General features: G+C 39.3%; 1 protein-coding gene across 8 annotated transcripts in view; it reads right to left on the reverse strand.

Annotated features, from left to right (window-relative positions):
* Nucleotides 1-25,524, reverse strand: part of GLRA2 (glycine receptor alpha 2) — a 142,137-nt gene that overhangs the window by 107,630 nt on the left and 8,983 nt on the right. For 5 of the 8 annotated variants that reach the window (XR_013926081.1, XM_080375704.1, XM_080375703.1 and 2 more), the window contains exons 3-4: nt 11,627-11,694; nt 4,469-4,692 (exon numbers count right to left, since the gene is read on the reverse strand). Coding sequence is in view for 7 of the 8 variants with exons in the window: in XM_080375704.1 (XP_080231830.1) it covers nt 4,469-4,692; nt 11,627-11,694 (292 nt within the window). In the remaining variant the exon portion in view is untranslated. Of the gene's footprint in view, nt 1-4,468; nt 4,693-11,626; nt 11,695-11,790; nt 11,859-25,524 lie in introns of all 8 variants that reach the window. The other 3 variants (XM_080375705.1, XM_080375702.1, XM_080375700.1) reach the window with 1 other exon arrangement.

Genomic DNA, 25,524 nt, shown 5'->3' on the forward strand with positions numbered 1-25,524 from the left:
CAAAGCTAAATTATAAAAGTGCTATAGATCGCTTCTGATGATTTATGTGATATATGGTAGTCATAACTTGTAATATAACCCGCAATGGGGTGTGGGGTAGTGGGGGTGCAGGGAGTAGCCAGCTCAGTGCTTTGTCACTCAGCACTATGTCCACGCTAGGAAGAGCTGATTTTGGAAACTCCTGAGCAAGGCAGCTGACACGGGAGACAGCATTGCAAACAAATACGCTGTTTTCACAGATCCTTCCCTTCAGTTGCATAAGCATGTGAGGGCTTTTGGATGTGCCAACTCATCCTGTCCGCTACTTGTTGCCAAATGGAAAGGCTAGTAATCAACCCCAGAACAGCTGCACAAATAGAGAGCAATCTAATAGCTTGAATTTTTTCTGTTTTGTAGTGCCCTAAAAGCACGGTACTGCTCTGTAGTAGACACTCTGTTTTCATCCATAATAACATTTAACAATTAAATCTAGGTCAAGAGTTGAAACCATGAAGAACTGATTGTCTACATAACTGTAACATTTCTTGCACTGTGAAGATGAACAGAGACAGAAAAACAGATATTTTGAAAGATTTGAGGTATTTCATTGCTCTTCGAACAGGAATAGCAAAAAATGGGTGGAGTAAAGTAATTTGTGAATTTGCACAAATCTTCCCCCTAGAATTCCAAGTGGCCCTCTTGTCAAATTAGGCAACACCTTCTAAAGCCTAAATAAATTTAAAATCTAAAATAAAATGCACATTGTAAAAATATGACAAAATCTGCCTTGTAACTTTTTCTGGCTAAATGCACTGACACTACATTTCAAAGAACAGCTCTATGATGTTATCAGACAATTGGGAGTGTGTTCTGGAGCAGCAGGTAAAAAAAAGAAGTTACAGCCTCTTTCTCTTCCTGACCAATACATTCTAGGTTCAGTGCCATGGACCAATATTACAGTTGAGTTACATGACCTTCTGCATGAAGCTCATGTGGCTGAGATGCACTGAAAATAATAAAAGGAGAGGGAGTCAATTAATGCAGAAAAAAAACCCAACCCCAAATCTTAAATAAAACCATTCCACTTTCTATCACTTTGCTAAAATAAGCTTTTTGGCAGATTACAATATTCTGAGCTGGCTGGCAGCCTGAAATGAGTTTGTGGGACTCAGGTAGCATAAATGGGTGTCTCAGAGAGAATGGGAAGCCTCCTGTGAGGTTATTTAATATTTTCTTGATGTGCCAGGTGTCTGCAACGGGCCACGGAAGAGGCGTTCCTTGCCCTTGGATTGCAAAATCCATGCAGCAGTGATACAATGCAAAATCCAAGTGTCATACAGAATATGAGTTACAGGAACAGCATTTTCGGTATCATCACACAACACTGCCACTCTTTCCAGATGCATAACCCCCTACAAAATCTAATCCATGCAGAAATCATTCAAGGGTTGGGAGCAGATGAGTCACAGGCATCTAGAGGGTGACATCATGTAGGTTCTGGTTTTAAATGCGATTGTTTTTTCAGCATACAAAATATACACAACTTAAGCAAATCTTATTGAACATTGCTGTAACAAACCCCTCTTGTTGAAGAGGGCTTTAAAATAAAAGTGATAGCTATTTGACTGTTTTGCAGCTCAAAGAGTACAACTGAGACTGATCTTGACTGAGTTGTTTGCTGAATATAACTTTGCTGTAACTGCTGACTTCTCAAAATACATGCACCTCTAGGAGCTGCTGTTACATTTCTACTGGCAATAGCATATGTTTGCAGTACTGAGTAGTGCTGTGTTCCTTCCACAAGGTTTCAGTTCTCCTTGCAGTACCCAAAGGTTTAGACCAGTGATCCAGATACAGAGCCTGAGGCTCTATATAGCATATATAACATACTGAGAACAAAACAAATACCAAGGTAGTCATTTGCAAATAGCTAAAAATAGGTTTGGACTCCTGAGCTTCCATGATTCATAGATGGATACATCAACCATCAACAACTCTGTCTTTATTTTTTATAACTCCCAGAGAATTAAATATAGATCTAGGAGTCTGCAAGCATGAGCATCGTAACTAATTATTATAAGGTAAACTGTGATGGAAATCTACATCATGCTTACCATCACCAGTAAATGCAAGATGGCTTATCCCTCAGTGAGAGAAGGATGAAGAGCCTCACGCTCACTACAGGGTGAGAGAATTCCCAGAGCCAAGCACTGCAGTGGAGTTAACAAATGGGCCAGACCCTCACTGACCCTTCCACGACTTATCTGAGCACCCACAACCTACACCAAGTGTCTGGTGATAGTAAAATATGGACCATAAGATCTAGTTCCAGGTGACCTTACAAATTCTTTTCAGAAAGGGCAGGATTGGCCTCTGAGGGGATTTACCAGTATAATCCAATTGTGCCTCCTGCATAGCGTATTTCCATGTTGTCAGTGCAGTATGTAGAGAAGAGGAATACCACTGTCGTATTATACACACACCTTCCTTCTTACCCATTAATTACCAGGAGAAGTTCTAAAATCATTTTATGCAGACAGTAGTTTATATTTATGTAAGATTAACCTAACCTTGATTTTATTAAATTTGGAAATGCAACAAAACAGCCTACACCACTACTTCTCAGGTGTGTTTGTAAAGTGCTTTAAACATTTAAGCACACTAAATGCTAAATATTAAATATTATGATGTCAGGCAAAGTGTTATTGATGCAGCAGTGAAAACGGCAGCATTGCAACATCCTCACTGTACTGAAACCAATTACTAAAATATTCTTGTTTGTTTCTACATAGCACAACTAAAAGTGACTGTCAACACACAGATAATAGAGACAATTTTTTCTAATTACTTCTGACCAAGTTTCCATACTCTGGAAAGATTCTTCGCTGTAAAGTACTAAAAAACTATATGCCGTGTTAAAGGCACCGGGGAAGCCTGTTATTGCTGTGTGATACAAATGAGACACCATGAGTTTTGCTTAGTACTCCATTAGATTACCGCTTACTCTGCTTCAGATGAATTTGCATTTGGGTGTGGGAATTGTAGAAATTTGAAATGACAGCTCAAAATATTACTTCTCCCGCATGGACAAATGTCAGGAAAAGTATCCATCTGCATTCAGAACAGCACCCAACTGCACTGTTGCCTCCAATAAAATGGTGTCTGATGTCATTCAAATAAACAGATGCATTCATTTCTTTCCCAGGGTGAAACAAGAAAGATTTGTAAGTGACAGCATTATTTATCGCTCTGCTAGTGCTGGTTTCATCCTTATAGCCTATTATTTTTCTCAAACTCTTCAGGTATGCCAGTTTGAAACCTTGAGTAATAAACATTTACTTTCCACCCTGCTTAATCCAATCCATCCAAATATTACTGGGGGTTTATCAAGAAATTTTCACAAGAATTCAGTAAATGAAGGAAGTGCCGCATTATTATTTAAGCATCCTAAAGAACACAGCCGTCCTGAAGCTGGATCAATAATAATTATTTAATGAAAATGCAGGTCTCAAACAGAACATCCAGTTAGAAACAACTGCCTTCTAAACTAATCTGCCTTATAGGTGAGCAAATTCACCGTGCAACCGGTTAAATAAATACTATCATCTTTACCTTCCACAATGCAAGAAAGGCAAAAGCTGAGAAGCATTCCCAGGAACAAATAAACCACCATAATTATATTTTTTAAAACAATTATAAGAGCAATCATACAGTGTTTTGCATCTCTGACTACCTATATTAAACAATTAACAGTGCACAGTAAGCCGAGTGTCAAATATGTCAGATTGTTTGCTGATGTTTATGCCTGTGCAATGGAATTCTGATTCTCTGAATATGTCTGATTTCATCAAGTCATATCAAATCATGTTTAGTCAGTGTTTATTAATTAAGTCTGAATCCAGTCACATGACACATATTTCAATGCACTTAGTATTTAAAAAAAAAAAAAAAAAAAAAAAAACCAAACAAACCTTTCCATAATTCCAGGTTTTTTTAAATGGGAATAGATACATTCAATTACCCAGAGAGTCACATCTCAATTTTACCACATTTCAAACATGTTTTCACTTAAGGTGAAATTCACTTAAGGTCATTTAAAATACTATTCCCCTTTACTTTTAAATTACAACCCATCAAAAACTGCTGAAGAGTTTATTTCCTGTCTTTGTAAGAGGCTTGAGATAACAGGAACGGGAATTATTGAGGCATACTATTAAAGTCTTGGACAGCCTCAAGTTTCCAACAAGACTAAGAAGAACTGCTGTGCCACTTACAGGCTATTTTGCAAAAAGTTAAAGGTTAGCAAAGGAACACAGGCAAATTTTCCTCCTACCCTGCCACAATTAAGTCTCATTTCAGTTGTACACATGCAACAACAAAAAATTAAATATGTACATTATGTTCTGTAAGCATAGTTCCATCCAGAAAAACAGGGAGTGAGGGGAAAGAAGGGGATGAAGAAAAAAAATAAATAAACAAACTGGTTTACCTGATACTGTACAACACTTTTCCAGTTTTAGAAATTCTCAGCAACTTGTTGTCTGTTGTGACATCATGGAAGTTTGCTCCTTTCTCATTGGCAAAGAATAAATCCGGTTTCCAAATAGAGTCCAACATAGAGGGATCCAAATCCAGGGAATCATCGGGATATTCGCTGTAAGCCAGACGTGAGTCGTTCCACTGCTGTCTCAAAAAAATGTTCACTCTGTAGTCCTACAGAAATGCCATGTGAAAGGGTTACTAAGCCACTTACCAAAACTGGAAGCCTACTTTGGCTTTCTTTATGCTCTTAGACTTACTACAGTACTAGTATTACAGTAAACATTTATATTATCCTTTGAACAGAAGAATTATCATTTGAAAATAAAAGTCTAAATGTTGTGTTGAACCAAACACACACAACTTATACATTTTCCAAATCAAAATTACTTCAGTAATGAAAAAAATATTAACTGCAACTTCCAATATTAAATATAACCCTCTTTCAAATGCTATGGATTAACTCAGACGTACTTAGAAAGTCAAAAAGCACTGCAGCTAGATATATACAATTTCAACAAAGATTCTATAAAACTACTAATTTAAATAAATTGCTTCCAATATGTAAATCAATTATTTCTAATGTACTCATGAATAGCTGCTAATTCCAGTGAAGCCAGATTTATATAGAAGACATTAAATCAGCACTTATTTACTGTTTGTATCCTTTCTCTATCTACCGTATGCTTTTCCCTGTCTGTCCATTTATTCACTCCTCCCTCTCTGCATCCCATTAAAATTGTTCTAATTGCATTCTTCTGCTCACTGGTCTGCTAGTCACAACTGGGAAAGGCAGCAATTACTTAGAGGTTCATTTAGAAGCAACAATAACACTGTGTCAAGAACTGGCTATTAAAACAGAGTGTGAAAAGAGTTTTTGGAGTCTAAACTCTCTGGATAGAATGGAAAGATGTTAATATTTACTCTCCTTATTCTGACTTTCCAAAGTCAGCAAATAAGAGCTTCACCTCACTCAGCTTTCCCTGCTGTTACAACATATTTACCTGCAATTACTACATTCGACTTGCTTGTGAACACACTCTCAGAAATACATCTATTCTTCTTCTAAAAGGAAAATATTTAATTATATTTATAATGATAATGCTATCTGAAGGAATACGTTATGAAATAATTCTGCCAACTGTACAGACCCCTGACATTTAGGATTTGCTTTATGGTAGCTGCAGTATGTTAGAGCAGCAGCACTGGGCTTTTGACTTGGAGAATGTATGAGCTGACTTGGGTTTAGTTAGGCCACTGAACTGCATAGTCTAAAGAATTTATCATCCTTGAAACGTGAAAAAATATTCTCATTCTGATTAGAGCTGTAGAAAGCAGTTTGCCCAATATGCAGAGTCCGTGAACAAGCCCCTCCAAGTTTCGTTTTCCACCCTTTGTTCAGTAGGTTGGTGATGAGGTGTGTTGCTGCCCTGACAGAACATTGCTGACACCCAAACTGATGCAGTTTTTGAACCCAATAGGATGACGCTTTACAATCCCACTAGGAACATGGCTTTTCTTGCTTTCTCTATAATTTTCATTTTGCTGTTGGGTAGATGTGAGTCAAAACAGGAACATTAATCAAAGCAAGGCAGACCTGAGAGAGATCTCAGGAATAGCACACTTATTAAAGATACTTACAAAAGCCTGTATCTGTTTTTCACAAGCCACTGTACTCCTTATGATGATGATGTGTCATACAGTTAAAGATCAAATAGCTACCTGCAGTTCTGAGCTTATAAAATGTCATCAAATCTTGTAAGTATACACTAACCCTAAGCGTATTCTCCCCTGTTTCTTGATCTTTGAAACTGAGTGTCTTACAATTTTATATGGGGCAGTTACAGTTATAAATCCAGTAAAGCACTTGGTTTTCATTCTGCAGAAAAGAAAGCAGGACCTGTCATCAACTGCTGATAGAATAAAGTTGCTACAACTAATGGTGCAACTGCCTTTAATTATTCTTTGAAATAAGATATGTAATGAGGTCTATGGAAAACAGAGGGATTTTCCCCCTATGACATAGAAATCATAAATATGTCAAATTAGTAAATTTTCTAGAAATATCTAAAAATAAATGTACTTTCATGAACTTCAGTACTTGGTGATTTAGATAATAAAAACCATTCTGAAAAAATCCTTATTCATAGAAGAGCTTGCATATGTTGATATATATTATACCAAAAGCATAAGTAATGCCAATAGAATTATGCTACCTTTTTCAGTATATACCTTCATAAATATATCAGAGCCATCACACCAATACACTTAGAAATGCTTTCTGTCTGCAAGCTTTGTTGTTAGAAGCAAAACAGCACTGTGACTTTTGTTTATGTCTCATAGGATTTGCATATACACCTTAATAAGAAATTAAAATGGAAATACAACATGCACGTTACGGAACCATCATTACTTTTTTCTCCTCTACTTGTGGTATAAGCAGTTGAGAGGGCTTTGTGTTTACACAGTCAGACCTAATCATGTGCAGAATTTTGAATTTACTTTTCTTGTGCTAATATTGTAACTATCTTCTGAAGAAAAATTCTCCTGAGAACAGTGTCACAACATGGAGCTCAGGCAGACTACAGTGTGTATTTTGCAAGTTCCTGAGGATAGAAGTGGGTGGACTGTAGTAATACACTCCTACGCGACCATGAGTACACCTGCTCCACAAATTCTTCCTGACAGCACCACTGCTCTGAACGAGGAGTGTGGACCTGAAATTCAATCTCAGCTGTAACACTGATGCCAGAGATAGCTGAAGGCAACTCACATAAATTTTTCCTCTGATCCCAAGCCATAAGATCAGAGTAATACTAACATACTAAAGGAATACCCATCTGATTAGTTTTAGTAGATCTATCTGAAGATTGAGGTACCCAATGCATAGATATACTTTGTGTTACAGGAGTCTGGACAGAAATGGTCTTTCAGCAAATCCATGGCCACCAAAACCACTGCCTAGAGCTTCGGCAAAGCTCTGTGCCCCTTTGGTCTCTGACATTGCTGTGGCAGAGGGGTGCAGGGCATCCCCACTCCCTCTTCAGTGCCATTTACTGTCTCGGAACTGATGCTTATCTTAGATCTTAGCCTGCCTCCCATCTTCTTCTGCAACAGCATGGATTGCCCCGATTTTGAGTCACGTGTCTGAGGCAAACAGCAGACGTAGCTAGCCTTCCATGCATAGGAAGGGCTTCCCAAAGAGACTACTCTCTAAATCCTAAATATGAATGCTAACTGAAAGGTAGTGGTTTAATGACCTATTTCAAGGCCATACGACAGAAAAACACTTCGTTATCTATGTACCTAAGCGTGCGAGTTGTCCCCAGTGACTTCAGCGGGAATCTTTTATGCAGTTAAAACTATACATGTGAATTAATCAGGATCTAATAAGCTCATTTGTAATTACATTTTTTTCTAGTGGGAAGATAATAAGATACAGCCAGCCACAGCCAAGCTTTTAAAATAAAGGAATGGCAAATTTCTCTGCTAACATAAGTACTCAAAACACAACTGGAGTTTGATGCATTTATCCCAACAGAGAACCTGCTGCATAGTGTCAGTCATTGATTATAGGGCATAACGACAATAATAATGTCCTCACAGTTAGTCATTTCTGTAATTAACAATTAGCTCGTCAATGTACAAACTGCTCTTAGCTTCTCCTACAGCTGATAGCTAAAAAATCCTGGTCATTAACAACACTGAACATCTGAATTCTTTGGGACTCTGCCCAGCCTGATGTAGATTACTCATCTGTGATACTCAACTGCAGTCATGCTGTACAGTGAATTTTCTGCTGAATACTGCATGTGTGAATGCTTCCAAAAATAGACACAGACTTACTGGCATAACTGCTTTATTCAGTGATGTTACCCAGGAAAGTCTTTTTCTCTTTGCAGGTTAGGGCTTAAATGGAAGACAAGTAAATCAATGGAAAAAAAATTCCAACAATTCCATTTTGACTTTGGCATTTTTTCTACTATTTTTATTTTGGTATAATATATATCATTCTAATATGGAATAAAACCATTTATTTTGGAGGGGAAAGAAGCACAATGGTGATACTGTCCCATATGTGCATGATAGCGCAGAAAGACTAATACATATGCATTTTGTTTCCCTAGATCTCTGGCAACAAATTCATGAAGCTTCTACGGAATTCATCTGTTTGGAGAGAACCAGCACAAAATCATGTTTTAATTCAGAATGAAAGGTTTTAGCTTTTAGAAGAATATGCTGTACATAAGAGTTGTGCTGGCCTTTCACACAGGGATGAATTTCATCCTGGTGTCTGTCCTTATGTCCTAATCAGAACACAGGAGCTGCTCCAGCTGGTGTTACTGAGAAACTGGCTTACTGAATTTAGTAAGTCTGGGACTGTAATGCTGTTTGCCATGTTCATTTCTCCTACTGGAAGCTTCTCTAAACAAGTTTTCATCTCCCAAGTTTCCAATGAGCTCCTGTTGATCGTTCAAGTTATATCCTGGTAATGTCCCTTCAGTATATATAAACGGTTTCTCCAAGCATTCCTGTCCTCTGAGACAGGAGTGTCTCTATAGAATTTACAATCCAGGGTTTTAAATGAATCATTTAGTTTTATGTCAAAAGAATCAAGAGCATTTTATGGGGAAAAATTAATCCTAAGTGCCAAACAAAACTCATTATTTATCGCAAGGGATGCCAACATTTTTACCCACATGATTACATCTATTTCAGAAAGGCAAAGTAGATGGAACAGTAATTGATGTCAGCCTCTCAGAGCAGTTTTAAAACATCCTAAAACTAGTCACACTAGTCATTAAAGAAGCATTAAAAAAATCAGTATCAAACCATTGAACAGCATCTAAGAGAACTCTTTCCACATTTTCAGCAGATATTATGAACAAAGCAAAATAAGACAGCCAATAGTCTTTGTTTTCATCTACTTGAATGCTTGGCTGTTTTCAGCAGAATGTGTTAATGAACGTTGGAAAGGTGCACATTAACATATTTGATAGAAGGTAAAATGCAATGAGGGGATTTAATCAAAGCAATGAAGGAGTCTAATTAATGCAATCAGCATTAGGTCGTGCAAATATTTTCATTGAATGCCATCTTGTAAAGCTAGTGACGTGCAGGATTTTTGCTACTTAATGCTATGCTGATGCTTCTATATGCTAGGATCAACAGACATGGCTGGGTAAAAAATGCTACACTCACAGCAATCTTCTCAGAATCCTTTAAACATAAGAAAACAAATTATGTTTTTCAAAAATGTTAAAATTAAGTCTGTTGATAATTATTTTACATCAAGATATGTTTTTTCCTGTCATTTTAAACTCGATTTTAGGTTTTTTATAAGGTGTTTTTAAAGTATTACAGATACACACTCTAAAGCATTAACTTACCTCACTTGCCTTGTTTATTTTATAGCTCTCTGTTTTAGCCTGTCATTTACAGGAGAGTCTTTCCCACATTATTTAAGAAAGCAACCTTCCCTAGCAATAACTCGTCCTTTATGTCTAAAGAACATTAAATAACAGGATAGTTTTTAAGTAAAAATATTTAGGAGCAAAAGCTTTGTAAGTTCCTGCAGTCCTTAGGTACCACTTTCTAAAATGATGGCATTAATTATAATTGAATTTATATTAAGTTTTTGAATAGTAAATAAAATAATTAAGTTGGGCTAAATATCTGCTCTTCCTTCATAATGCAAGGATTGCAAGGCAGTATCTATTCCAATTTTTTTAAAAATAGGTTTTTGGTATACCTTAAGCCCTTTTGTGGGTACCAAGTTCATTTTAGTTACCAGTATCTCAGTCCTACAGGGTGCTAAACAGCTGTACTGCCTCTGGCTTCAGCAAATATAGAAAGACCTGGATGCTGTGTAGGAATCCCCAGAAAACAGTGTTGTGAAACTACATTGCGATTGCTTCAAAAGCATCCATAGCTGTCCATAGTGTCCTGAGGCAATGACAATCACTCTTGCAAAGTTTCAATGAAGGTGAGAGCGCCCATTTTTAGTTTATTTTTTGTCAGTGGTGACTTAAAGAGTTCCAAGTCAAGATGCAATTTTTCACTAGACCCTTTCTTTAATGGATTTAACCTACTACTTTCATATGCATACCTGATAATTACTCTGGGTTTATCACATCAAGCCATCAAAAATCTCTCCCTGGACTAACCCCAGTAGTCAGGCATATGTATGCTTGAATAAATAACTGATCTTTTTTGTTCATTGTTTGAAAAAGAAGATTAAAACATTCATCTTTAAATGGACTCAGAATTTTTTTTTTCATTTTTCTTAGCAAATATTGAAAAAAAATTCATTTCTAGACTTAAAAAAGTTAGACTAAAATTTTAATTTCCTTTTTTTTTTTTTAGCTTGACTTCTTGGCAATTTTTATAAGAAAAACCTCACCTGGAAATGAAGAATTGAGCTATTTATTTTCATATATATATCAAAATTTAAACTCTAACGTTTTCATTTTGACCTTGGGTTTTTTGACTGATAACATTCTTTGAATACAGTCAAAATACACATTTCAGTCAGCTGCAAACCCCTCATTTCCTAGTACCAATTTAACCCTCAAAATACCCAGGTCTCTTTATAGCTATATGTCTTAGTCATTTTACTCAAGTTGTGCATTCACTTCAGTAACTGATGTGGCTGCAATTCACGGAGATTCAGTTAAGTTAAACAAGACCGTTCTGGTAGCTCTGTCAGCACAGTCTGCAGCAGCAGATAATTCAGCATGTGGTGTAAAACCCACTCAAAATATGGAGTACTTGGCAAGGAGCCCCACAGCCGAGCTCCAGCCATTTCTCTGCCTCTTTGGCACTAATAAAACCTGAGAAAGCTAGGTTGCACACACCTATATTTGCTGTCATCACAGTCACTACAGACTATGGTATGGTCATAACACAGGTGTGTTTAGACTTAAAAGTTGAGTTTAATGATTTATATATCTCTCTATAGGTTGTTTTATATTTATTTTATTTTAATTTATCTAGTAGATTTTTAAAAGCTTAATAAGTTAGTAAATGTCCCCACATCCTGAGCATCTCTATCCTACATCACATCCCACTCCTTCACAAGATGGCTTCAATGACCAGTCCCACTCACCATTGTAGTTTCTGCTATTGAACCAAAGCTGTTGATAAATATGTTGCAGGTAACATTTACAGGAGGACCTGCAAGTTGAACAATAAATAGAAAAATTGACAGGTTGTGTTCATGACATATATTAAGTATTGTTGTTCTCTAGCCAGCGGCATCATAGCACTTACCATTGTGGTTTCTGTGACTGATCCAAAACTGTTGATAAAAATATTGCAAGTAACGTTTACTGGAGGACCTGTGGAATGCAATAAAAATGTTGCAATATACATTGAAACAAAAGTACAGATCCCTCAGCCTCCGTACAATCTGGTACAGATGTGGCTGAAAACAAGTAGAAAGTGAGTTTTCCCAAACAGACCATGTAAATATTGATCAAAAGAAAAAACATTACTAACACTGATTTAATTAATATAGTTTCATTAGAAGCTGTTACATAAATACACAGAACTACATCCTTGCATTTAAGGATTTATGAGAAGAGTTGAGGGAGGGCATGAGTATAACAGCTTTTTCTTTATCCACAGTACCAGCACAGAACATGTTTTAGCATTGCAACCACTCCTGTCTTCCTTCTCAGACTTAAAATTAAAAGATTACCTCTCCACACCTGTTCCACTCTGTATGCAAAGAGTTGCCACTGAAATTCCCAGCAAGAGCCAATTTTCACATTGACTCCAGTACACTGAAACTGGACTTAGACAAGAATCTCTTTGTGCACCTGATCTGTAGATGTCTGCCTTGCCATAAGCAAATAGTTTAGCAATATCTGTTCTGGCTTGACACAGCTTTCTGCAAAGTTGCATTCCAGCTGGTCATCTACCAGATTGCTCCTCTCCAGGTACAGTACTGCATTTCCCCTTGCTGAACTTCGTGAGGCTTCTGTTGGTCCATTTCTGCAGCTCATCCAAGTCCCTTTGAATGGCAGCAGGGCATCAACTATTCCTTCCACTCTTTTTTCTCCTGCAAACTTGTTGAGGGTGCGCTCTGTCCCATCCCATTCTCCAGGTAATTAATGAAGATGTTTAACAGTATTGTCCCAGTATCAATGCCTCCAGTAGACCAGTAGTGACTGGTCTCCAGCTGGACTTCATGCAGCTGATCACAACCCCTTAAGCATGGCAATTCAGCCAGTATTCCATGTATCTTACTCTCCATTTAGCTGTCCACTCCAATAGTTTGTCTCTGAGGATGTTGTGAGAGACAGTGCCAAAAGTCTTGTTAAAATTGGGATAAACAACATCCACTGCTCCTCTTTCATCCATGAAGCCAGTCAAGTCATCACAGAAGGCTGTTAGCATGGTCAGGAATTATTTCCCCTTCATAAATCCATGCTGACTACCCCCAGCCATCTTCCTGTCCTTTGTATCTGGAAATGACTTCAAGAAATACATGCTTCAGGCTTCAAGGTAAATCTGGTCAACTTGCAATTGCTGGATTTCCCTCCCTCTCCTTCTTGAAGATAGGAGTGACTTTTTTTTTTTTCCTGTAATGAGAAACCTCCTCCAGTTGCTGTGACCTTTCAAAGATAATTAAGAGCAGATTCATAATGCTGTTAGCCAGTTCCCTCAGCACTTATGGGTGCTTCATGTGTGGTCCCATCGACTTGTCTGCATCCAGTTTGCCTAAATGCTCTGTAACCTGATCCTTCTCCACTAAGTTTCTTTCCCACGGGGTCTCAGGGGCATGGGATTCCTGAAGACCAGTCTTATCAGTAAAGACTGAGGTTAAAGAGACACTGAGTACCTTGGCATTTTCCCATGCTCTTTGTCAACCTTTCTTTAATCTCATGGTGTTGTCTTGCAAGAGCCATCATATGAGCATGACAGCTTTCAATTCCTGAGTGCCAGCAGAACCTAGTAAACATGCTTACCTATGTTAGCAAAACATGCTTACCTTTGTTAGGAGTACGCTACCACACCACAGACTGTAGTTCAGATATACAGTAAGTAGGTACGTGCTAAAGCAAATATCTACAACAAAGCAAATATCTCCTTCCATTTCTCTACTCAATTGCACGATATCTTTTACTTGCCTTCTGCTGGTAGATGTGAAATATTATAAGAACTCGGTAAACTCAGTCAAAGAAAAAAAAGGAGATAATTTTTGTGACCACCTGAGGAACCTGAATATACTTAAGTCTGTGGCACCTGATGAGATGCATCCCAGAGTCCTGAGGGTATTGTCTGATTTAGTTACCAAGCCACTCTGCATGATGTTTGAAAAGCCATGGCAGTCAGGTGAAGTTCCTGGTGACTGGGAAAAGGGAAACCTTATACACATTTTTAAAAAGAGTAGAAAGGAGGACCCTGGGAACTACTGACCTGCCAGCCTTGCCTCTGTGCCTGGGAAGATGATGGAACAGATCCTCCTAGAAGCTATGCTAAGGCACATGGAGGACATGGAGGTGATTTAGAGACAGCTAGCATGGCTTCACCAAGGGCAAGTCCTGCTTGACTAGCCTAGCGGCCTTCTGTGATAGAATGACTACATCAGTGAACAAGGGAAGAGCTACAGATGTCATCTATCTGGACTTCTGTGTGGCCTTTGGCACAGTCCTCCACAGCATCCTTCTGTCTAAATTGGAGAGAGATGGATTTGATGTGTGGACTGCCTGGTGCATGAGGAATTGGTGGGATGTTCACTTCCACAGAGTAACGGTCAATGGCTCAATATCCAGACGGAGGCTGGTGTCCCTCAGAGATTCATTCTGTGATGGGTACTGTTTAGTATCTTCCATCAGTGACATAGACAGTGCGATTGATTGCACCTTCAGCAAGTTTGCAAACAACACCAAGCTGAGTGGTGTGGCTGACACGCCTGAGGGGTGGGATGCCATCCAGAGGGACCTGGACAAGCTCAAGAAGTGGGCCCGTGTGAACTTCATGGGGTTCAACAAGGTCAAGTACAAGGTCTTGCACATGGGTCAGGGCAACCTCCAATATCAATACAGGCTGGGGGATGAAGGAATTGAGAGAAGCCCTAGGGAGAAGGACTTGGGGTTATTGGTGGATAAAATGCTGGACATGAGCCAGCAATGTGCATTTGCAGCCCAGAAGGCCAACCATACCGTTGGCTGGTCGAGGGAGGTGGTTCTGCCCCTCTACTCCACTCTGATGCAACCCCACCTGGAGTGTTGTGTCCAGCTCTGGGGTCTTCAGCACAGGAAAGAGTTGGAGTGGGTCTAGAGGAGGACCAAAAAATTGATCAAGGGGTAATGGTTTTAAAATTAAGTGGGTAGATTTATACTAGATATAAGGAAGAAATTTTTTACAAAGGGTGGTGAAACACTGGAACAGGTTGCCCAGAGAGAGGTGGTAGATGACCCATCCCTGGAAACATTCAGTCAGCTTGGACAGGGCTCTGAGCAACCTATCTAGTTCAAAATATCCTTACTCACTGCAGGGGGTTTGAACTACATGACCTCTAAAGGTCCCTTCTAACCCAAACTATTCTATATTTACGATTCTGTACTTCTATAAACCTAAGTACTGCCAGCAAAACTGATCACTTTCTCTTAATCCTCAGAGTTTTCTGGAAAGAGCTTTATTGCTTAAATAACACCAGTTCAGGGTTTTTTTGATCATTTATATTTGTTTATAAACATCAGAAGTGTAACGCAAGATTTACAAACAAATAAGAAGAGGATACTTATCAGAGGATCTTCAAAACAAACGTTTAATGATATAACTTAAAGATTCTAAGCTAAAAGTCCAACTTTCTCTTAAAGTCAGTCTGGTAGTGCTGGGGTTTCTAAATGCGTAGCAAACATGAGCCAAATGAAGTAGATAAGAAAACGATAACTAACAGGACTGAAATTTGCAATGTTCTTATTCTTTTTGTATTGATCTTTTTTTTTTTTTTTTTCTATTGTTGATATTTTTCCAGTGGGGAAGGGGTGTATAGGTGTTGTACATCTCAGGGAAGACCTGTACTTTAAAGAGGGCACACAACATCACTTTTTCCAATGAAACATTTCAAACACTCCATCCTATAAGAATTCTCTAATCTAATAGTTCATTTAAAAAGAAAGCAGTAAACTTCTATGAAGTATAGCCAAGGTTTAAGAACATAACCTAAAACTCTTCAAAGACAATGGAAACATTTAATTTTACTTTACTGCCTAAATTTTAAAAAGAGTTGACATTACCTCCAAAAAATTAAGCAAAGTATACTTTATAATTAAATCTTTTTTTCCCCTTGGCTTTCCTTTTGTCACCTCCAATGCAACAAGGTAACAATCCAGGTGCCTTTCAGGCACATTCAAGATAATCAAAGTGATTTTCATATCATAAGGAAAACGTCTGTTTCTTGAAAGCACTGTCAAAAAAAAAAACCCTGCACCCAAACCAGGTAGTTAATGTTCAAATCCACCAGAAAATAGATGTCTGGTATTCTGACAAACAGCTAAAATATTGCTTCTGTTCCCTGCAGCTCCCATCCCCCTGCTTCCCCAGAGGGTCTGCTGTGCTGTCAGTTGACAGGACTCTCCAACACTCTGCCTTCATGAAAAACCCTCTCATTATAATCTGTCCCACACCTCCTATGACTTCAGGGCACTTAGCACTTACAGAAAGTCCTCAGCGCTCATCTGCTCACCTTACCTACAAGAAACCTGAATATACTGAATATTCCCTTGAATTTTCTGTGGCATGTTGCCTCATAGCTCCTGTACCAAAGGTGGCTGTGACCTTGCTGCTGTCTGGCTAGACAGTGAGTCCTTTCCTCAACAGCTGCCAGAGGGAGTGAATCCATCTCAATGCATGGAGGAGTCCCCATGCTGAGTGATGAGTGCTGAAGGATGTACACTAAGCCCCATCCAGCTGCTAACTGCAGCTTTGGCTAAGTATTGTCTAGTATTGATAACACACAGCGCCCAAGCTTCCTTTATTTGGTAGGTTCTTGAGAAGATTTACTTGTACTCTTGCCCTGGAGATCATCCTAACTGCAACCGATCACATCTGTATCCTCACGTCCATCCCAACTCTGCCTTTTTGGTGTACAGTTTCCAGGCTGCACCTGGCAGCCTTTTTCTCTTCATATCAATTTCAGCCATAAAGCTAAAATGTCCTTAGTGGGAATATTATAATCATACAAGAGATTTAAAATGATACCTGTGCACTTCTCAATTTTCTTTGATATGTGTATTTATTAAGGGATTTTGTAAGGCAAACTAAAATACAGTACACATGCACACACGGAGAACTGCAGGCAAAGCAGAGAGATGTGAAAGCAAAAAAAGAGAGGTAATGAGGCATAACCACCTCATGGAATGACAATGAAAATATTGGCAAGATATTAACAGATCTCTGAAGAATCCTGTGTTTTTCTCTACATGTAGTATTTTTTGGTCTACCTTCTGACTTTGGCTCATGTGCCAATGGACAGAATTTTTTCCCACCATCTCAGATGGTTTATTTTGTTCTGTATACAGAGGAGAAAGGTGAGCTGAACCCTTCACCCCTTACCACAGAGAGCAGGATAATCATCAGGACTGTTTGAAAATACTAAAATCAATCCTGTGTGAGTGTGGGGATAGAGCAGGGATCCAGGAGCAGGACCAAGGGGCAAAGTGAAGAGGCAGTGATCCCACCAAGGACTGAGCATCCCTTCGTCTGTGGAGCAGGGACTTCATGTCCACACACAAATGAGGGAGGCAATCAAAATGTGGGTAGAGTAGGACAAAGACCCAACCGCTGATCTGAGCATTGGCAACACAGATCCCTGGACAGCAGGGAAGGGTAGCAGAGTTTGTTGGAGATGGGTGTTTAATTGCCAGTTCTGGAGGCAGCTGGGCTTTTAGCAACCATTTCTCCTCAATGAAACTGAACAGACCCAAACATCCACCACAGTCCTTATGAGACCTGAAACAGAGCTAACGCCTATGGAGGGCTCTGTTTTTGCAGCTGCAGTACTATAGGTGCCTGAATTACCTCTTCACGGCCCTGCAGTCACATCCTTGCAAGTCAGACAGCAAGGCTGAACTAATGCTGGGACACCTCAGCTGGCCATGGTCATTAAACAGGAGCAAGTTGTTTATCATCCTAGCTTCCTCCCTGCTCAGAGTGTGGCAGGCAGTGTAAGGGCTAGGGAGATGCTGTTAAAGGCAGCTCAGCCCATCCTGTGGCCAGGGACCATAGATATTTGGCCAGGGAGAGAAATGCAGCTTTGATGCACTAGAAAAGTTCCTCTCACCCACAGGGATCCTACAGTTACTCCAGAAGCAGTGTAGCTTGCACACTTGTTTTCAAGGATCTGTATAGTGCATAGTCCAGCCCCTGATGAGAAAATTCACATGATTTAACAAGTTTGCTTAAGGTTCCAGTAAGAAAGCAGAAGGTAGACCAGAAGTAGTCTTTATTGCAAGTACTTAGGTAAGCCTTTTCTCTTTCTCTACCATTCTGCCTTTGGCCAAAACCAATGTTTTCCTCCATTTAAACATCATCATTTCATTAGACTGTTCACAGCAAGGTAAATTTATCAGTCACAGGAGGCAAAATCAGTGACACCAGGACAACATAGTTACCCTAAGGCTTACAAATCAAGGTGGCATTTCTTCTTGGGGAGTGAAACCTTTCATTTATAAGGTTGTCTTTCTATGGGATTTCTGTGGAGTGCAACACCCTGACTCCCTAAATATAATCATGCCCAGTAAAGACAGAATTCCTTCTTCTTTAGAAGCATTCACCATAATCTAATGTACCACAGAAATTATTATGCTTATGTCACTTCTGTTATTCATTGGTGACAATCCTACCTACTAAACAAACAAAAAAATCAAATGCCAAAAAAACCACATAGGTAGAGATCTCAGGAAACTCTGGAATACAGTAGTACAGGTACTTTGCCCTGATGCAATTTGCTGGAAAAATCAAATAAAGACAAAATTTTTGTTCTGCTTCATCAAGCTAAAACTAACATCCTCTGAAAGTTCATCTGTCATAGATAATAACTTAGCTTGCTAAGAATGCCATATCTCCTTGTGGGACTGTGGCAACAGTTTTGGGTGCTTACAGTTTCATCTGAGACTAAGAATTATATTCTGTGACTTCAATACACATTTTTTTTCTATATATATATAAGGGTAAGAGCCATGGAGGCACTTACAGAGCCAAAGCAAGATCTGCAGAGATATTTAGGTGTCTAAATCCTATTCAGGACTCTCATTTTCACTAATATCACTGAGCCTAAATACCACTAAGTGTCTGAGGAATACATGTGAGCAACACCACTTATGACAATGGTATTTGCAGACTGCAGAAGACATAACTGTCCTATCCAAAGCAGGCAAGAGGTAGAGGCAACACTGAATGAAATCAGCAGGGAATCATTACAGACGGGGGAAGTACAATTTTCCCCTCATTCCAACTGCCTACATCCAGAAGTGCAGATGCAGGCACACACAAAAACACATATAAACAAAATGGCATCAAGAGAGCTATTCTCTTACATCAAGATGTAAACTGCTTCACTTCTTCACTTGGTTAACTTGAAAAAACATCTGAGTGAAAATATGGCCTTATGACATGACCTGGATATAAAAAGGGCATGTGACATCCCAAAATTGAAAGCTCTTCTTCAGCAAAATACCACTGAGGCCTCACAAGACAAATACTCCAGTGACTGTCAGATCCAGGTGATTACAGAATGAGTCACAGAAAGAAAATGTCTCTGTAGTAAGTACAGCTAAAGCCATCAATATATATACATTGACAGAGTCTGAGGTCAAACAGTGAATAATCAATTTCTGAAGTGGTATGTGAATTTTCAGCTGTGGGAACTTTTGCTGAATGTAACAGGAGTCATGCCGGTAAAATCCCATCAACATTTCACGGAAGGAGAATCCCTGCTAAGATGCACTTTTTTGTGCCTTAAAGTGCTTGTGAAAAATGTTGGATTGGCATGCTTCACATTCAGTAAATGCCTTTGTCCACAGAACCAACTCTGGAAGAGAAAGGTAAGTCTCACACTACAAAACCTCGTCAGTTCTGCATTTGGCATTACAGGATAGTCTATACGATGTGTTCATTCTTCCCTGACTCTTTCTGTTGAGGCTGATAACAGAAACATACATTACTGTCAGCTCTGGGGTGCAGTGGGATATTTCCACATAGGTTATCTAATAGACACTGCACAAGAACAATTTTTATGCGCTATTTTATTTCACTTCACAAACCAGGAGCTCAGAAATGAAAAGCCCTTTAAACAATTGACGTGCTCCTGATTTACCTAGCTAACCTGAGCTGGTCTACAAAGAATATATAGCCTTAGCAGTCACAACGGATTGTACAGATGCACTGGAGCTGGCTTTCACATAGGTAGTTTGAGGGCTGCTACCAATGTAGTCATGGCAGGCTGGAATTCACTGGAGGCCATTAACCTCAGGCATTATAGCTTGTGCCGAGCTCTGTATCATCACAGTGTGGCGCAGAGCACCTCTGAGCAAATTACTTGAAAGCTAACTCATATATTTTTACACAAGCCTCAGTCAAACTTGTACCTGAGTGCAGCCAGTCCCAGAGCTAAAGTCTTCCATGTGCAAATAAGTCTGTGGAAATAAATCTAAAAAACAGTGAATCAGAAATCTTACATCTGGAAACTTCCCACCGGAACTATAAGCCTACAGTGCAAAGTTACTTAGATCTTATGTCAGTTTTTAAAATATTCAAATAAAATCGTTAATTCTTCACATGTCCATCAAACTTTTTCTTTTTCTCTGAGGTCTCCACCCTTCTTCCTAATCTTTCCATTCCAAGTCATGACAAGTACCTCACTGCAAGGCATCTCTTTCTGAAGTCTTCCTTCCTACAATGCCATAAAGGAATGGGTAGTATTTGGGGAAATTCACTTTTTGCTTTCCTTATGACATGAAAAGATCCAGGCGCCTACTTCATTTCTTACCACAAAACAGTGTTCATTGAAGTGAGCAAAGGAAAAGGCAGAGGAGCTCAGCCTCACTGGGAGCAGGTAGCAGAGATGCTCCTCGCACCTGATTCCGAGAAACTGCTTGGTTGCTTTGTACTAATGAAGACAGAACTCTTCACTCCTAATCAGCATGTGAACTGCATAATGTGTGCAGAGGCCTGGGAAACTCCTGAATGTGTTCAAATAAAAGCTGGTATTACATGTCTGGTCATGAAATCTGCACTCCAGCATAGGGTCAGTCAAACTCCTCCTGGGTAATCTTATTTTTAACAATGTTTTATGAAGTCAGTGCAGCCAACTCATGCAAGGAACTGCACAGAACCACAAGATAAAAAATGTTCACTGAGAAGAGAAAGCAGGAGGGAAGTTTTACTTAATTAAATAAAAAAGTATTAATAATAATATTGAAATGTTGTCAACCAGTCTAGGTTTTTATTTTCAGTCAGAATGAACTGCTTCATTCTGCTTGGCATACTCACCTCAAAAGATCCCTTTTAAAAGACCAAAATTGGTACTTTGTTCCTTTCTCCCTAAATATGTTTTACTTTGTTCCTCCTGTGTGATTCTGATCTTGTGCTGCAGAATAATGGAAGCTTGGTTATAAGCATCAATAGGTAGGTACAGTCTCAAATACAGGGCTTGGTCAATACCTCTCTCTGGCCACAGAGAGGTCTCAAAATCAATTTTAACCCCTTTTATTGTTCCTCTGAGCCTTGGACATTCACTTTATTTCAGAATTCTGCCAGCTTTTCCTTTAATGTCTCCATAATGTTCCTTGCTTTACTGTCTGAAGGCATATGCAGGACTTGAAAAAGAGCAGTTTGGGTGACTAACATTTGTGAGGAGACATTGATTTATGGTTGCTAGGAGATTATACACCAAAAGATACATGGTACATAGATGAACAATGGGATTTAGACAAATGGGAACAAATGGGATGGCTCAGGCATAGGAACAAATGATGGCAGTGATGGTCAAGAGCTGGTGTAGATGACAATCTGCAACTGGTCAGGCACACAGACCCTTATACTCATAATGTCTAGGACTAATAAAAAAAAATTCCCTTGTATTTTCAAACCTTTCCCATTTTTTACCTCCTTATACTTCAACCCACTTCCATAAAATCTGCACAGAATATTACTTTGAAACTAACTCCTCCCTCCTGACTCTAGCTTCAATGCTCCCATCAGCTAATCTGTTGCATGTTTAGCTCAGCTTCCTATCCCTCCCCTTCACATATCCCTTCTCCCTTCGGGAACCTCCTATGTGGTCCCCCACATCCTGAATACCAAAAAGAATCTGTCTTTTAACAGCAAGACATCCTTAAGGCACTTCTGGGTGTCTTTCACCAGCAATTTTTTCAGTCATCAATTCTTCCTATATATAAAAAGGCTGGAAGTAGGGGAGAGGGAATGAGATCTCTTCACCAACGTAGAAAATAAGCATCTTATAAATTGACTGGCTTATCTTTTTATTAATACCAAACTAGCTCTTTGATGCAGGATGCTCAATGCATCGCTGTGAAGAGCATCTTTCACATAGGCTCAAAGCTCTGCTGCAATATAGTGTGTTGCAGGGTCAGGGCATCTAGTCTTTTTCTGGTTTCTACCACCAACAGTCATGCTGAGTAGGAGTCTTCTACAGAGTCATCCAAATGAGACTATATCCACACTGAGGAGCTTATTGGCATGAATTGAATCTGTCCCTAATTATTTATGACTTTGATAAGCAAAAGTTTTTTATTTGATGAAAAAATAAAAGAGTTTAAATCTGTTTTTAACATTTGTGTCTCCTTTACCTCACACAAAACACACCTCAGAAGTGTGACAAAACCAAAATTCTCAGGGGTACGGAGCTGAAGAGCTGCAAAATTATTCTTACGAGTACAGAGCCAAAGAGCTGCAAAATTCTGCCAAATGCTTATTTTTAGGATGGCTCCTATAACCAGACTGACCAAAGGCTTTTAACACCTCAGACTGCTCCATCTGACGGGATATCACTGCCTGGAAAGGAAAATTACTGCAGTCTGAAACTTTTCTGTGGAGTGGCCAGATTCTCATTTCAGTTTGGCGTGGGGGAGAGTATGTGCATGTGCTTATACACAGGCAACAGGCTATGTTCACATCTGGCAAAAAACGTTTTTGCATAAGCTCCTGTTGTGGCCACCGTGCATGCAATTTGCATGTTCTCTTCAACAACTGCTTTAAATTGCAGTGTAAGGGTTTATAGCCGTATTCCAGCCAAAGTGTTACTGTTATTTTTTTTTATTATTATTTGAGACTAATTCTTTATTAGACATAGTAAACAGCACAACAAGAAAGAGCAATCCTGATGAGACAGTTTTACAGCCTAAGATGAAGACGTAAAGACAGCATACATTGGGTAAATTTTAATCTGAAGTTTTCCCTGACTAACTATATTGGTTTAAGGAAAGCGTTTAGCCTCTTCTCAGCTATATTTCCCCAATTACAAAAGCAAGAGTGATAGCCCATACTCATGTTCCTGGGATGGAGGAAAAATGTGTTTGTTCATGCAGTTTTCACCAATTGAGTATCAGGTATTATTCTTTAAGGGAAAGTGCCCACAATTCAGCAAGTTGCAGATATTCCCATATTTTCCTATGCAGTCCTGGGCTTTGGAGACACAGAAACACATGGGTAGGGGTTATTAGCTTTTGGAGACAAGAATCGTACTGCTACAGTACTTCTCTGGACAGCCCACTGTTTGCTACAGCCAAAAAAATCTCAGTCCTCTGACAGGTAGAAGAAGTTGCAGTGCCTGATGCTTTGGTGCATAACACCCAGGCCTTTGTGGAGGAACCCTAAGGGCCTCATAGAGTCCATGGGAAGAGCACAATGCTTCAGCACTGTGGGGCACCACTTTCGAAAGCAAATAATTTGTGATGGCCTCTTTGAGGGTCCTCCTGAAACCCTGCTTCTCAGCAAGGCTGAGGTATCTCATTCATGATTCACTGCACAGATCATTCTCTACCAAGTTACCACAGACAACCTTACTTGAAAAAACTTGAAGAATTTCAGTCTCTCCTTCTAAAGTTTTGCAGCCAATAACAAAATGTTGAGAGATTTCATGCAGAAAGGGCCTTTCCAGGAGCTTCTGTGCCTGCCTTAGACTTAAAGAATGCAAACTTGCACCTCCTAGGCTACAAGGCTGTGGGTTTCTTGGAAAATGGGGTGGGATATCTCTCACTGTCTTCTATTCAGAGGAAATGGGATTCATCATAAAGTGCAGCTATGGTCACTTTACAAAACACGTAATGGGTGCAGATAGCCTACTGAATCCAGCAAGCTGTGCAGCAAAGTACCTAGGATACAACATTTGGATAAAGAGAAAGGGTACTCACACACATTTTTATCTTAGTGGTCAGGGCAATTATCAGGAAGAGTGAAAGAGGTGCTGACTCTCAATTCCCATCCTTATGTTTTCTGTAACAGTTACATCAGCTGCCCCTAAAGTGTAATGGCTACAACAGACACTTCTGTGCATCTCATCAAAAAGGTCCAGAGTAAAGGCTCTCCCCATTCAGACAAGAACTACATTGCAAGGATGAAAAGCCATGTTCCCCTTCTATTCCTCCCTGGCTTTGTGAAGTTTGAATTCTTTGCTGCAAAACCAGGCCACTCAATCATTTCCAGTCCTTCAGATCAGACACTGAACCCTTTAAACTGAGGGGAAACTGGACCCAAGATCTTCTGTATATTGCAGAGGAAGACAGGCCACCCATAGACACGGTTTTGTGTTTGTGGTGGTTTTTAAGTGATCACAGATCCACTCTGAGAGGAATCCCTTTCCTGTGGAGTATAAGGCAGGCTCTGAGATGCCTGGTCCCTACAGGGATATAGAGTTGGAACAGTGCTTCATCAGAGACCCTGGATTTGTTTTAGGAGAGGGTGCTATGCAAGGCAGCCTGGGGCAGTTCTTGACACACTCAGGACCAGAACGGAGGCAATCTGAAGAACTTTAAAATCAAACAGTAATGCACTGCCAGCATTACACAGCAGGTGGATCAAGGATTTCCAGGGGGTTTTGTTTGTTTGTTTGTGGATTTATATTCCATCTAATTCCTCTTTTAAAAGCTTCCTTCTTTTATTGGCTCATGAAGCCTTTATGCTTCCACTCTTCCCAGCTGCTAACATGTAGCTGGGGCATAAAGAGTAACCAAGGTGGCTTCATGCCCTTCCAGTACTTGGGGATTACTGGTAGCTGGCACAGTTCAGATAAGCCACTAGGCTGCTCTGATTTATCCGTTATAAGTAACTGAATGGCACTTCTCTCTCATGAACTGTACTGCTCAGATCCTTCGTGGTGTCTGGAATCAGAGCCTTTATATTTCTGTAAATTCTGAATTTTAACTGTGGAGTTGGTGTTTATGACATTTGCCACACGTTGTGCACACTGCATCTTAGAGCTGTGTCAGACCGTGTACCACCCTCTCTGCATTATTTGGGGTACTCTTCTCTGCTGAGGTTAAAATCACCCATTTCTGTGAAAGACTGTGAAATGCATATTGGGAAGCTGAACCATAAAGCATGGATTTTCTGATGACTTAATCAGAGATTTATATTCATATTTCCAAAGGGAAAAAAAGATAGTGAATTTGTCTAATAAAACTAGATATTTCTGTTTAATGTATAAAAATTCCTAGTTATTTTATCACAGTATGCAATAGATTCGCAGCTTATAAATTATATATTTATAGTAAATTAAGTGTACATGCTTTTTATATATTCTGTATATAAATTGCATGTTTTCTAAAATGGCCATAGCATGACAAGATGCTTAATGAGTGACCCAAGGGCATTGTCTTCAACTGTATAGAAAATTTAAATCTAAACATGACACTGGATGTGAAAAAAACAATACAATAACATTAGAACATGATCAAAACAATAGTGTCTCCTGCTTTGATATCAAAGATCTTTGCCTCTGCTTTGACATTTGTTTTTCATAAATTTCCTTGG

Source organism: Falco punctatus, assembly GCF_963210335.1.
Source record: "Falco punctatus genome assembly, chromosome: 2".
In the NCBI taxonomy this organism is placed as follows: domain Eukaryota; kingdom Metazoa; phylum Chordata; class Aves; order Falconiformes; family Falconidae; genus Falco; species Falco punctatus.